This window comes from Cricetulus griseus, chromosome 2 (genome assembly GCF_003668045.3).
Source record: "Cricetulus griseus strain 17A/GY chromosome 2, alternate assembly CriGri-PICRH-1.0, whole genome shotgun sequence".
NCBI lineage: Eukaryota > Metazoa > Chordata > Mammalia > Rodentia > Cricetidae > Cricetulus > Cricetulus griseus.
Window position 1 is genome coordinate 123797742 of NC_048595.1, and position 13380 is coordinate 123811121.

General features: G+C 42.5%; 1 protein-coding gene across 4 annotated transcripts in view; it reads right to left on the reverse strand.

Moving 5' to 3' along the window:
* Pde7a (phosphodiesterase 7A) overlaps nucleotides 1-13380 on the reverse strand; it is a 96646-nt gene that overhangs the window by 18261 nt on the left and 65005 nt on the right. For all 4 annotated transcript variants that reach the window (XR_003482922.2, XM_027403491.2, XM_027403487.2 and 1 more), the window contains exons 4-5: nucleotides 4983-5134; nucleotides 2976-3039 (exon numbers count right to left, since the gene is read on the reverse strand). Coding sequence is in view for 3 of the 4 variants with exons in the window: in XM_027403491.2 (XP_027259292.1) it covers nucleotides 2976-3039; nucleotides 4983-5134 (216 nt within the window). In the remaining variant the exon portion in view is untranslated. The remainder of the gene's footprint in view (nucleotides 1-2975; nucleotides 3040-4982; nucleotides 5135-13380) is intronic.

The following is a 13380-nucleotide window of genomic DNA, read 5'->3' on the forward strand; positions in this document are numbered from 1 at the left end:
GATGTCTTCCTGTGATGCCCAAATGAGCACAAACACTCAGACATGCCATACACTCCCTTGGCTCTCCATCCCCCATACACGCCACCAGTGCTCATCCTTGCTGTGTGAGTCCCCATCTTTATATGCTTGCTTTTCCCTTTACTGACAAAACTCTCCAGGTTGTATATATTCTATTCTATGTCTCAGGATTTTGCAGACTCCACCTATGGGACAAATATGCTATATTAACAGTTAAATTGGCTGTTTTAAAGGGAATTAATCTTGTAAATTACTGCATCATGGATAATTGCAACATGATAGTATCTTTTGAAGTCTATGATTCTTGCTAAAATACATTAAAGATATAAGTAATCTCACATTAAGAATTTACAATATTTGGGAGGGTTAACAAAGCATTAACCAACAACTCATTAAGCCAATGTCAACAGAACTTACTGCTGAGTACAGGTAAACACTAACACTTCTGGAGTGCCATGGAGGCTGCGGGGCGGGGGGGGGGGGGGGGGCAGGCCACAAGAGAATCTTCAAATATAACATTGCCTATTAGTGTGTGTGTGTGTGTGTGTGTGTGTCTGTGTGTATAAAGGTCAGAGAACAACACTTTGGCAAATCAGTTCTCTCACCTTGTCTCAAGGTCTCAAAAATAAAATAAAAGAAAGGAAAAGAAAAGAACAGAAAAGAAGACAACTCTATTTAAAGATGCCTCAATGAAAACATAGGCCAGCTAAGGTGTAGTGACGCATGCTCTACAGAAATTGACTCTCCGTGAGCACTTGAGCTATAACACAGGCTGACCACTCTCTGCAAACCAGAGGCTCTCAGGAGCAACAGGCAGTGCCTTGCTATGGCTCATCACCTGATCCGCATCCCTATAGGAGGATAGTCAGACAGTAACTGCTCTCCCCCTGGGAGCAGATAAGGAGAATCAATGCACCTGTCCTGGGGCGAACCCTCCCTGCTCTGCCTGCTTCTCCCTGTCCTCTCCTCTTACCACCCAGAGAATGCCAGAGTAAGAAATAAAAAGCACCATTGAATCAAGTCAGAAGGGGAAACCTGGATATGGTGGACACAAATCATATGGAATTTTATTTCTGAAAGGAATTGTGACTACATAATGCAAGCTGAAGAACAATTTTTTTTTCTACCCATTTGTTCAATTTTCTTCAAGTACATTATCTCCACAGCTTCCAAAGGGCTGTTGTTAGCTTCCCCAAAAAAGCAAAGGTGGGTGGCTAACTATAGGTGGTTTTCATCTGGGCAGAGTCATTCAGGGACCTTCCCCAAAAAGGAAGTTCAAGTGGGGTGGTCTAGGGAAAGGGGGTTAACAATGGCAACTGACAGCAATTGTGGCTGACCTCCCTGGCTTTCATCCTAAGCCCCTGACAAGCAGGCTGTATATTTTTTAAAATTACATTTAGAAAAGAACAATCAACTATATCAACAAATGACAGGCATCCCAGCAGCCCCAAGCAGGCTACGAGCTATCAGTTTATACAGCTAGCCTTTAAAAGTATTGTGGCTGGTATTGCTCCATCTGCCTCTATCTTGTGATAACTGAAGTCATGTTTGTGTTGGGTTAGAAAGGAAGCATTTCCTGAATCTTGAAAGAGGTGGGCCATCTAATAATTCACTGCATTAAAAAAAAGGGAAAGAAAGAAACCCACAAGGTCTAGAGGAAGGCCAACTGCCTTTCCAGTAGGGCAGCCAGCTGGGCAGCAGGGACACCTACCCACCCAAGGGCACCAAAAGGGGAGAGAAATGGAGAACAAAAGGCAGGATGTCATGGCACTTTGCTGACAAAAGCAAACCTCATGGTCTTCACCACTTTGTCCATGAGTCTCATCTATCTCCTGTCAACAGTGCTAGACAGGCAGAGGAGGTAGAGAGGCTTTTCTCTGCTCCTACTGCTTAGAGGAAGCAGCAGAGACACTCTAAGAACGGTGGCGGTGCTCATAAAGTCGTGTTTCGTTATCCAAAGTGAAGTAAGAAAAGCAGGGCCAGTGAGATGGTTCAGTGGGCAAAGGTGCAAGCTCAACAAACTGAGCTGGCACCCAGTCACCCACAGGGGAGAACCCATGTCAGCAAGCTGTCCTGACTGCCTCATGTGCACCCTGGCACGCGCATACACACACATTCTTAGAAGAAAAGAAAAAGCAGGTAACTTCAAAGTTAAATAGGGAACACATACTTTAGTCCATCCTCGTCAACAGAAAAACTGACTTATTTGTGTAATTTTATTAAAAATCTACTTAGACAAAAGGGGTAAAGATGGCTAGTGTCACCAAGATTTTATTCTAAATAAAAAAGGCTTTCAAATAGCATCTACTTTTGGGTCCCAAAGAGAGTAAAAAGAAAAGGCAATGCCAATACCACATAAAACTGGGCTAATCTGGGGGTGGAGTAAGGGTGGGAGTGGGGGACAGATGACAGAGTAGAATGACCTGTGAGAAATTTCTCCAAACCACTCTTACTCTCCACAGAGTCTGAGTGCCCCAGCTAAGTGACATGCTCTTCTCCAGCATGGGGAGGGAGGCAGGGCCAGAGGGAGCCTCCCCAGGAGAAAAAACCTGAGGGCCAGCACACTCAGGAAAAAGATTAACCAGTCGGCCATGCCTCTGGGGTAACCCTACGTGGGAATAATGTGTCCCAAAATGGCACTGTACATACTTACATGCTGAAGAAACTTCAAAGGGACAATCAAGACTGCAATGAGATTCAGTTTGAGTTATTAAAAAGGGCAGTAAGAACTGCCAGTTGGCCAGGTCATGACAGAGATGACTTTTGATTACTGTCAAGACTACTGATAAAGCAAAAGCTTGTGAAATGACTTCTGTTGGCTTTCTGAAAGGTCACTAACCTAACAAGGACAAAATGCTTGCCCTGGGTTCACAGCCGAAGTGAATGAAAGCAAGGATGAACTACACAGAGGTGTCTAGTGACCACAGTAACTTGAGTAAGTCAAATGCTTCACTTACCATTAGTTAGTCTATCAAACAGAAAGATATCAAAATTCCAATTTCCAACTTTGTCCAGCATACACTGCAATGAAAACCAAACATTTCTCCTGTAATTTAATCTCAGCAACACCTGCATTTTTCTGCAGATAGTCCACAGCAAAGTTAATAGAAATAAAAAGTGGCTTATTTGCTTTGAGAAACACCAAGGATAATCTGTCTGTGTTAATTTTATTCTTTATTAACCCAAAATGTGTTCGTTTGGGGCAGTTCCCACTCATCTTAAATGGGTGCTGCTTCCTCCTGAAGGAGCAACCTCTGTCAGCCTCGCTTTCCTGCCTGTGGGCTGACAGAGGACAGTGCAACGGCCAACACACAAGACTACCGTTGGTGCGTGGCTAAAGACCGTGGTGACTTCATAGCATCTTGGGTACTTCATAACCATAAAGCAAGAAAGGGAGCTCTGCACCAGCAACCCTTCTTATGTTTCCCTTCTCCTTTCACCCTGGGAAAAGCTATTTTCTAGGTTTTTTTTTTTTTTTTTTGGTTTTTTGAGGCAGGGTTTCGGCTTTGGAGGCTGTCCTGGAACTAGCTCTTGTAGACCAGGGTGGTCTTGAACTCACAGAGATCCGCCTGCCTATGTCTCCCAAGTGCTGGGACTAAAGGCATGTGCCACCACTGCCCAGCTATTTTCTGGTTTTTAAGGCTGGGTTTAGCTCTGCAGCCCAGGCTAGTCTACAGCTCATAGTATTGCTCCTGCCTCCTGAGTGCTGGGATTGCAGGTGTATGCCATCACACTTGGCTTTCATTCTTCCTTTAGTTAAGGCGTTTCCAACTGGCTCAAAAATTGTCTACAGAAATAAACTGCATTTGAGAACAAATTGTTTTGTTTTTCAGTTAATTATGTATAGGTCAGGTCAGTCTTCTGCCCTGTTCCTATGGTCTACAAACTTAGGAGAATTCTGAAATGATTCACCAGCATATGGCCCACATGCTGCACATTCTCAAACCAGATTTTAACAATCTGCCAATGAGTTACAATGGTCACTGAGTACCCACTAGCTGTTGTTTTTATCCAATCCTCACTTACACCTGGGAGACAGGCAAAAGTAGCTAGCTTGCTCAGCTAGAGTGGAAAGCTGGTATGGTGACTGGTGAGTCCAACTTCTGAGACCTGGATTCCCACACTGAACCCACACTGTACGACAATCCAATTATTTGCTGTCCCTAGTTTTTGATTTGTTTTAGTCTTTTGAGACAAGGTCTCACTATGTAGCTCTGGCTGTCCTGGAACTCCTATGTAGACCAGGCTGTCCTCAACATAAAGGTTAACATTCTAACCTAAACAGTGGAGTCCATAAACAGTTTAAATTTTAGAGGTCCAACAGTTCCCACTGACTTCTCAAGCAGGGAAATGCTCTTTTCTTTAAACTTTAATGTCACTTCAAAGAAGACACTGCAGGATCAATCTCCGTAAGTTTCAAAAATCTGGCTTATAAAACTAAAGCAAAAAAAAATTCAAATAAATTGAAATTCAAGATCACATAAAATCCCATTTGATAAAAATAAACCCATTTCATTTCAATCTTACTTAAGAAATTTCCTGTGATGTCTGTAAGAGTGAAGTAAATACTTCATACAAACACTGGCTTCAGTTGATGGAAGCTTCTCCCTGGGCTTTTGAACCATCGGGTGAACTCTAGCCTTTATGCTGTACAGACCCCAGCTTCCATGTCTATGGAGGCATCAGATCAGGCCATCTCTCCTTACCCTTCCCAGTGACAAACTCTGGCCAGCTCACAGTTGACCGTCCCGTTGATCCATTACTGTTATAATAAATGCAAATGTGTTCACTACTTTTCGCAGAAATTTTCCTTGCTCTGTTACACCTACTTATAAACAAACAGTCCCAAATCTGAAAGACTGGCTCAATTCAGACAGGAAAAAGGTATCTAAATCAGTACTTTTGGGAGGTGGCTCCAGTAACTTATCAGGCAACTCAAGTCTTTTCCAAGAAGTTGTACAAACCTTGGCTTGTCCATTATAATCGTCATCTAGAATGTTTAGAGAACTAGAAACTGTGGTGCCCCGAAAAAAACGTGAGGATCTGAGATAGCGCTGGAAACTTAGCAGCCTCCTGATGTTCCTGGCAGAGACTGATGCTTCAATTTCAGATTGAGCTGAAAGAAAGGGAGCAGTCATGAGAACATGTGAAACCTGCAGAGGCTGCCTTTGTGACACCCGAGTTCCTGGCATGTACTTCAAATACACAAGCACTTAAGTTTTCCTTTATTTTTTGTGCTCTGACTGTACACCTGGTGTGCACAGTGCTGGAAGAGGCTACAAGAGCACTGGCTTTCCTGGGACTGGAGTTAAGGGTGGTCTTGAGTCATCATGTGGGGCTGGGAATCGAACCCAGGTCCTCTCAAAGGGCAGCCAGTGCTCCTAATTGCTGAGACGTTTCTCCAGCCCCACATACACATACTTTTTAAATTCATTAATTGCTATACATAGTTTTTTCTAGGAGAGAGATTTATTTTGAAGTGAAGAACTGAAAAGGGATAAGGGTCAGTTTCGACAGGCTTTAGAAAGCTACTGAAGCATCTGGATTTCGAATCAGATTTAAGATTTCATTTCTGTTAACTACTCCTTCTCATTCTGTTGCTTCAATATGATAGAAGTATGAAATTGGAAGCACACATACACAAAAAATTTAGTTTCAAACTACTGAAAAGCTAAATCAGTCAGACAGGAGATATTAGCAACTATAGTAATAACACATCTCAAATCCTAATGAGAAAGTTTCAAGTATTTTAAAGGTATTTTTAACTACAAGAAAGAGAACAGGGAATAAATTTGTTTATATCCTGGGAGGGTTCTAAAAGATAAAAATAAAACTCTCTAAAGAGAAGAGCTCTGGGGCCACGGCTCTTTACTAGAAACAGTGTGACCTTTCAATGAGTATAAAATCTCTTCCCTCTACCTTCACAATTGCACAGTTTCTTTGGGCACCAAAGACTTCAGTTATTTAGCTCTGCACCTCAGCTCCATGGTCCACTCCTACCATTTAAAAATGACTGAGTCATTCAACTTCAGGCCTGTTAAGAATCTTCTGCATGGCTGGGTGGTGGTGGCACACGCCTTTAATCCCAGCACTCGGGAGGCAGACAGAGGCAGGCAGAGCTCTGTGAGTTTGAGGCCAGCCTGGTCTACAGAGTGAGTTCCGGAACAGCCTCCAAAGCTACACAGAGAAACCCTGTCTTGAAAAACAAAGCAAGAATCTTCTGCATGTGCTCATGTAACAACAGTTTTGTGTGTGTGTGTGTGTGCTGGCTCTACCGCTATACAAGTCAACTCTTCTCTATTTTCTCACTCACCTTGGCCTGTCTCTCTCCTCCCCCTCCCCACTTTTCGAATTTGTTCAGTACCAGAATCAGACTATGACATTTATCCATCAGTAGCATCCATCCACTCATTACTAGAATGTGACGGAACATCTCTATTACAGAGAAATTGTCTTTTTCTCTCTCCAGTTACGTATCACCATGTCTGACACTTCCACAGACCTGTAGTTAGATGTGTGTGCTTACAGTAGTCATGTCTTCCTTCCTGGTTAGTATACAATGTTCTTCTATGGGTCACGTAAGCATGCGTCGGACAGGGCACAGCCACTCTGACCTTCCTGGTTGCTTTCTATGTGGAATGTGTCCTCTCATTTTTTTTCTTTTTGCCTTCAACTCTATGATGATTAGTATTAACTGTTAATTGAAAAAAAAAAACTAGACTCATGCAGGAGATTAAGTCCTTGTGTATGCCTGTGGGGGCTTGTCCTGACTAAGTTAAGCAATGCAGGAAGAGCCAGCTACAGTGGACAGGACCATTCCCTGTGCAGGAGACCTGAACTGGAAAAGGGTGGAGGGAGGGAGGAAACTGGATGCCTGCTGCTGTCATTTCTCTGCTTCTTGACTCAGTGAGGAAATGTGGCCAGCCCCCTGGAACCCACTGTGCATCCTGCCATGAGGGACTGCAACTGCAACTGCAAGCTGGAATAAGCCTTTTCACTCTTAAGCTCTGCCTGTCAGGCTATTTTACTGCAAAGTCAAACAAACAAAACCAAAACAACAACAACCAAAAACCTTAAAAAATAGGATAAACTAGTTCCAGCCACCCTTAACTCCTTCCTGGGCACTTGTACTTGTGCATACATCCACACACAAGCACAATTAAAAATTAAAGTCTCTCTCTCTCTCTCTCTCTCTCTCTCTCTCTCTGGTGCTTTTAATTCTCAAGGTAACCACTAAAAACTTAAAAAGACATTAAACAAGAAAGAATCAAAGTGGTATACAATACACAGGAAGATCATATTTTTTTTCTTTCTATTTTCTTTTTCCATACAGTATGTCCTGACTATGGGTTCTGTTCCCTCTCTCTACTCTTCCCAGTTCCCTCCTCCCATCCGGATCCCCTCCCTTTCTGTCTCCCATTAGAAAAAGACAGGCTTCTAAGGAATAATACGAAATGTAAGAAAATGAAGTATAAGACAAAAATCATCACATCAGAGTTGGACAAGACAAACAGAAGGAAAAGAGCCCAAGAGACGGGACAAGAATCAGAGACCCACACAGTTCTACAATCTGGAATCCCATAAAAACAGTAAACTGAAAGCTACAATATATATGCAGAGACCTGTGCTTGCTGCTTTGGTCTCTGTGAGATCACATGAGCTTTGCTCATGTCAATGCAGGGACCTTGTTTAAGTGGAGTCCTCTGTCCCCTCCACCTCTTACACTCTTTCTGCCTCCCCTGAGCTCTGAGGGGAAGGGTTTGATGGAGACATCACATTCAGAGCTGAGTGTTTTGCATAATGTCTGGCTGCACTCTCTGTATTTCTTCCCATCTGCTGCAGGAGAAGCAGGAAGACTACATTTTTTGTTAGTGTGTGTGAGAGAGATTGTGCATATGCATGGGAGGTGGTGGCTACTGAACTTTTTCAAGTTTCTACTTTTCTCATAAAGAATCCTGTAGTGATAAGCTTTGTGTACAAATCCCTCTGCACAGCCTGACTCCCTTACAACAAATCCTCACAAGTAGGGCAAGTGAAAAAACATGTGTCACTAGTGTAACACAAGGCCTTGCTAGAGAATAAGATTTCAATAAGTGAATTTAAGAAGTTTCTAGAACTGTCCTGGGAGAGCTTCTAAAATACAATCTAATAAATGGTTTAGGGACTATAAATCAATAATAAAACACTGATCACCCCAACAGTGTAGGAAATGTGCATTTTCTTCCTGTTCAATCACCCCCATATTCCCCTGGGTGTCACACACACACACACACACACACACACACACACCCACATACACACACACACACCCACATATCACACATACACAGATCACACACACACATATATATATACCACACACACACACTCTCTCTCATTCTCTCTCTCTCTCACTCTCTCTCTCTCTCTTTCTCCCTCTCTCTCTCTCTCTCTCTCTCTCTCTCTCTCTCTCTCTCTCTCTCTCACACACACACACACACTGTCTATAGTGACTAGAGTCAAAGTCTTTACATTGACAACTCTGATAGACATCTTCTGGGGCAAGAATAGGGTTAAGTTGGGATGGCTGCATACAGCTTTTCTTGCAACCTAATTAAATTGATGCCACTATAGAGGGAGACTTCAGGCTGAATGAATAATAGCATTTAGGATTATGTGAAAAAGGTGGCATTCAGGAATGGGAAAGAATCCAGTACTCTTCATTTGGATAATTAATAAAAAGCTCTCCCTCTGGCCAAATTATACAAAACTCCAATCCTGTTACCAATACTCAGATGAGCTTGTTCTGTAACACAAAGTGAGTCATCATTCATTTCACAGCACAACAGACAGTAGATTAAACGTATTTTATTAAAGCTCAGTCGTCATCAAGCTTGGACTGCTTGCTTCCCAGTCTGGTTCTGGTTGTCATGGTTAGCTACACTCTGATACAGCTTAGAAAGCCATTGGCATAAGGAAGTTCATCTCATCATCAGAGTACTGGCTATGTGAAGCACCACTGCCCCATGTCGTAGTCCCAAACAGACCAAACAGCACCACCAAAGCTAATAAGCATGGACACTGTCCAGACATCCTTTCTCCACTTTTCTGAACCAAAAAATAAAGTGGAGAACAGTAGGTGATTTCTACAAAAATATGCCACCCCCCCCCATCATGTTAGGAAGTGCAGAGGAAATACAAGCTCCAGGCTGAGAAAGGGGCTGGAGATGGTCTACAATGAGATCCTGACTCTCCAGCTGATACTTCTCTACTACCCACCCAAGCCACACCCAACAGGGCGCAGCTATTAGTTAGAAATGTCCTTCACAAAGGCCCTTGGCTCCTGGAAGGGAGCACTGCTTTAGTAATCCACAAGAGGGCACCCTGCATCCACTGGCTCTGTACACACATCAGACATATCTAAGAATTACTGTGGGAAATGACTGCTCCGTTCTTCATATTTATAACTAAGTTTTAAGGTTTTAGCTCTAGTCTAGGTCCATACTATGTTGAACAAAGACTGAATAAAAATTCTGAATATTTTTTGTATTCTAACTTTTCCTTTCTTTCCCTTAGTTCCCCCCCAAAGTTATGTAAAAGACACATCTAAAAGTCTATTTTTTTTTTAAATGAGTAAATTGCATTTATCCTACATCCATGGGACAAGTTTTTTTAAGAAGAATTTTTAGACTTAGCATGTACGACCAGATGGGGAAACACTGCTTTAGGTTGCTCTGAGCAATGGTCTTCAGCTGCCTGGCTGAGAATCGAGACAGGATGGCAGGGTGGGAAAAGATGGGTTTAGAATAAAGACTCATACGAGTCTGAATCCCTGCTCTGTCACTAGCTCTGTGACAGGGAGCAGGTTGTTTCATGTCTCTAATTGGTCCCCAGGTCTTTATCAGTTAAACAGGCCTCTGAGGACTGATGGCAGAGACCAAATGAGAGAAGATACAGAACGCCTGCACAGTTCTGGGAAGAAGCAAGCACACACTCAATATAAAATATAAATCATGTTATGCTAAAATGATGGTTATAAATATGAAACACTTTAAACACACACTTGACACTTTTAATTTTTAGGACCAGATTTCTTTTTCATGGTTATGTATTTAGCGCTGAGAACCCTAGTGTTTGCAAGCACTACAGAGCTAACTACACATTTACAAGACTTCAGAACAGTCTCGGGACTTTAAACTGAATACCCAGTACAAGCTTTACTATGAAGACAAAGTGAGCCCCTCACAGTCTCCAAAGAGATCAGTTCCAGTAGGAATGACATGCATCACCAGTACTGTCCCCTCAAGCAATCCGTAAAACTCAGGCTCACAGGGTTAATGTTCATTCTGATGAATTAATGATTAAGTAAGAGATGCAACCTCTTTGAGACAAGATTGTTCTTGCTATGGATTATGTAACTTCATATCTCAGGAAGCAACATATGTTATTTAACGCTCAGGCCTTGAACTTAACTATGTACACATGAGATTCTTAATTCCCTATTAATGAGCTGGGAGAGAAGAGGAAGGAAACACAGAGCTTAAGTGCCTGTGTCCTTCAAAGAATGGTTGCAAAATCGCATCAGGGTGAATTTCAACTTCCCCAGTTCTGCAGAGTGCAGAAGATCAGCCACCATTAAACTGATTAAGGTCCACTCAATACCAGCCCTTCTAATTTATGCAATGAAGTTATCAAAAATGTCTTCAATACTCACTTCTTCCAAGTTTGGAATAAAGCAACGAATACCAATAAATACCAATTCTTAAATGCAGGTGTCTGAGAACATTCTGGAAACTAGAGTGACATTTCCAAATCATCAAGATGGCAGTAATCATCTCCATAAGAACCAGGGGGTAAGGGACTAGTACTAACAGGGGTAGGGACCCGGGCCACTGACAGGAAAAAAGGACACAGTTTGTTTGTACTTTGTGTGTGTGTATGCATTCATATGTGTGTGTATGTGTGTGTGCGCGCGCGCGCGTGCTGCCATGTGCTGTGCTTGAAGGAAGTTAGTTCTCTCCTTCCACCACGTAGGTCCTGGGTATTGACAAGGACCTTTACCAACTATACTAATCTTGCCAGCCTTGTTTCAGGTGACAGCTCTGTGAATTCAAGAAATGCTGTCTTTGAAAGAAGCAGGTATGATTTCAAGACAAATATGTGGGAGTCAACTAATTTAACAGAACCTTTAGACAAAGTATGAGCTGGGTCTGTAATGGCACAGCTACAAGTGCAGGCTAGATGTTCATGTTTGAATAAGAAACTAAATGACAGAACAGAGAAACACCTTAGCAATCAATCGTCAAAACAAACTAGCTAGTGAATAGGAGGTAGTTAGTGATGGGCAGTGGGAAAGGGAGAGGGCAAAGACAGACGTATAGTGAGGAAAGCGCCAATCAAACATCAACACTTAAGAGGCAAAGAGAACCAGCAGCTGCTAAATACAGCAGACGCCCTGGTACAGCTGCTGTGCACAGAAACCAGCCTGATCCGAGCTGCAAAGCTCAAGGCACACAGACACAGATGTTTTTCATATCATGTAAGTATGAAGCAAACAGTCTAAGCCCAATACAGCCTTGTTATGATGATAAGAAAGAACCCAAAGCCAATATACCTGAGGAACGACAGGGAAGTGTTCTGTATGTTTCAACAGGCAGTTGTAATAAAGACAATGTAAAAGGCTTGACTCAAACAGAAAGCAGCCAGTAGCCTGAACATGGGTGAAATGAATAAAGATTATCTTTGGGGGACTGTAAATAAGATCCTATAACTCTAATTGGTAGGAGACACATAGCTCCAGTCAATTCAATGCAATGAAAATATTTTCAGTACCTAGCATGAAGCAGAGCTGCTGGAGAGGAATAAATAAATAGACAACCTAAAGCTAAAAGCTTTGAGGATACAATGCAAATACCCTGGTTCCCCTGCTGCCCCAGCACTGCTAGAGAGTAGTACTAAAGGAAAATGAACAGAGTCTGAGTTAATGGGTAAAACACATTTATATGGGCTGAAATACTACTGAGAAAAATGGCAATAACTGCATTTGTGTAGACATGAAAAACAGCAAAGAAGCATCCCATGTGTTACATCTTCCAGACGTTGTCTGTTGACGTCAAATGGGCTTTGGCAAATCCCAAGGAGAGAACAGTCAAGCTGACAACTTCCATTACGATTTAACAAGCATGCCAGAGTCTAAGTAGCACAGGATTGCAACAGTATTATTTGAGGTACTGGGAAACAAAACTAGGGCCTTGAACATGCCAGTAATAGTTCTACCAATGAGCTACATCCTCACCTATAATTCTTAAGGAACAAGGGAAAGGATGGCTGAGTTTCAAGCAAACAAAAGGTTACCTACCTGGTATATATGTGTGTACATGCTTCTCCCCTCCCTTCTTCCCTTCCTCACCTCCTCTCTCTCATGGTGTGTGTGTGTGTGTGTGTGTGTGTGTGTGTGTGTGTGTGTGTGTGTGTGTGTGTGTGTGTGTAGGCCAGAGGTTGAGGTCAAATGCCATTCTCAGTGGCTCTCCACTTTTCTTGTTTTATTTTGGTAGCGGTGGTGCTGAACATAGGGCCTCATACATGTGAGGCACACACTACCATTACACTACAGCCCTAGCCCTTCCAACCCTATTTTTGAGATAGGGTCTCTCGCTGAACTTAGAGATCACCCATTTATTCCAATGGCTGAGCTGAAAGCCCCAGAGTCCTCCTGTCTCCATGTCCTTAGTTCTGGGACCCGAGGCTTCGCTCTCACACACCTTGCTCTTTCTTTACCAGGGTGTTACTAAGCATCTAAACTCATGCTCACAGGTCGAGTTCTGTACTGAGACATATACTTGACACACAAACACAAATCAACACGGAATTCAATTATATTATCATGTCCAATTAATTTAAGAGACCAGCTATGTATATATTGGCCAATAGAACACAGGGGAAATAAAACCTCTGTAGGTTACTTGGGACTTTTGCTGCAGTCTACTGAATTCAGAAGAAGGAAACAAAAATCAGCTTTCCTTTTGGTCGTTTCTCTGGGTTTGTGTTTGCTTGTTGTTTGTTTTGTAAGCAGGAACCTAAAAATACCTGAAAGAGGGGGACGCTGTCACAATTTTGAACAAGCGTGCTGAGGACAAGCCAGGAGGACACATTAGAGAGCCCTGTGAGCCCAGCACTGATGCCAGCCCCACGGTCCCCTCCCTACATCCTCTTCCAATGTCAATAATGAGTCCCTCATGAAAGATACCTTTTCTTAAGCTTATGCAAATACATATAATAACTTTTGAGCTACAACAGGCAAGACAAAAGATAAAGTTCATAAAATACAAAGACTGCTTGGGAAAACCTTGAGTGAGAGGTATCTGGGCAAAGTTTTAAATTTTG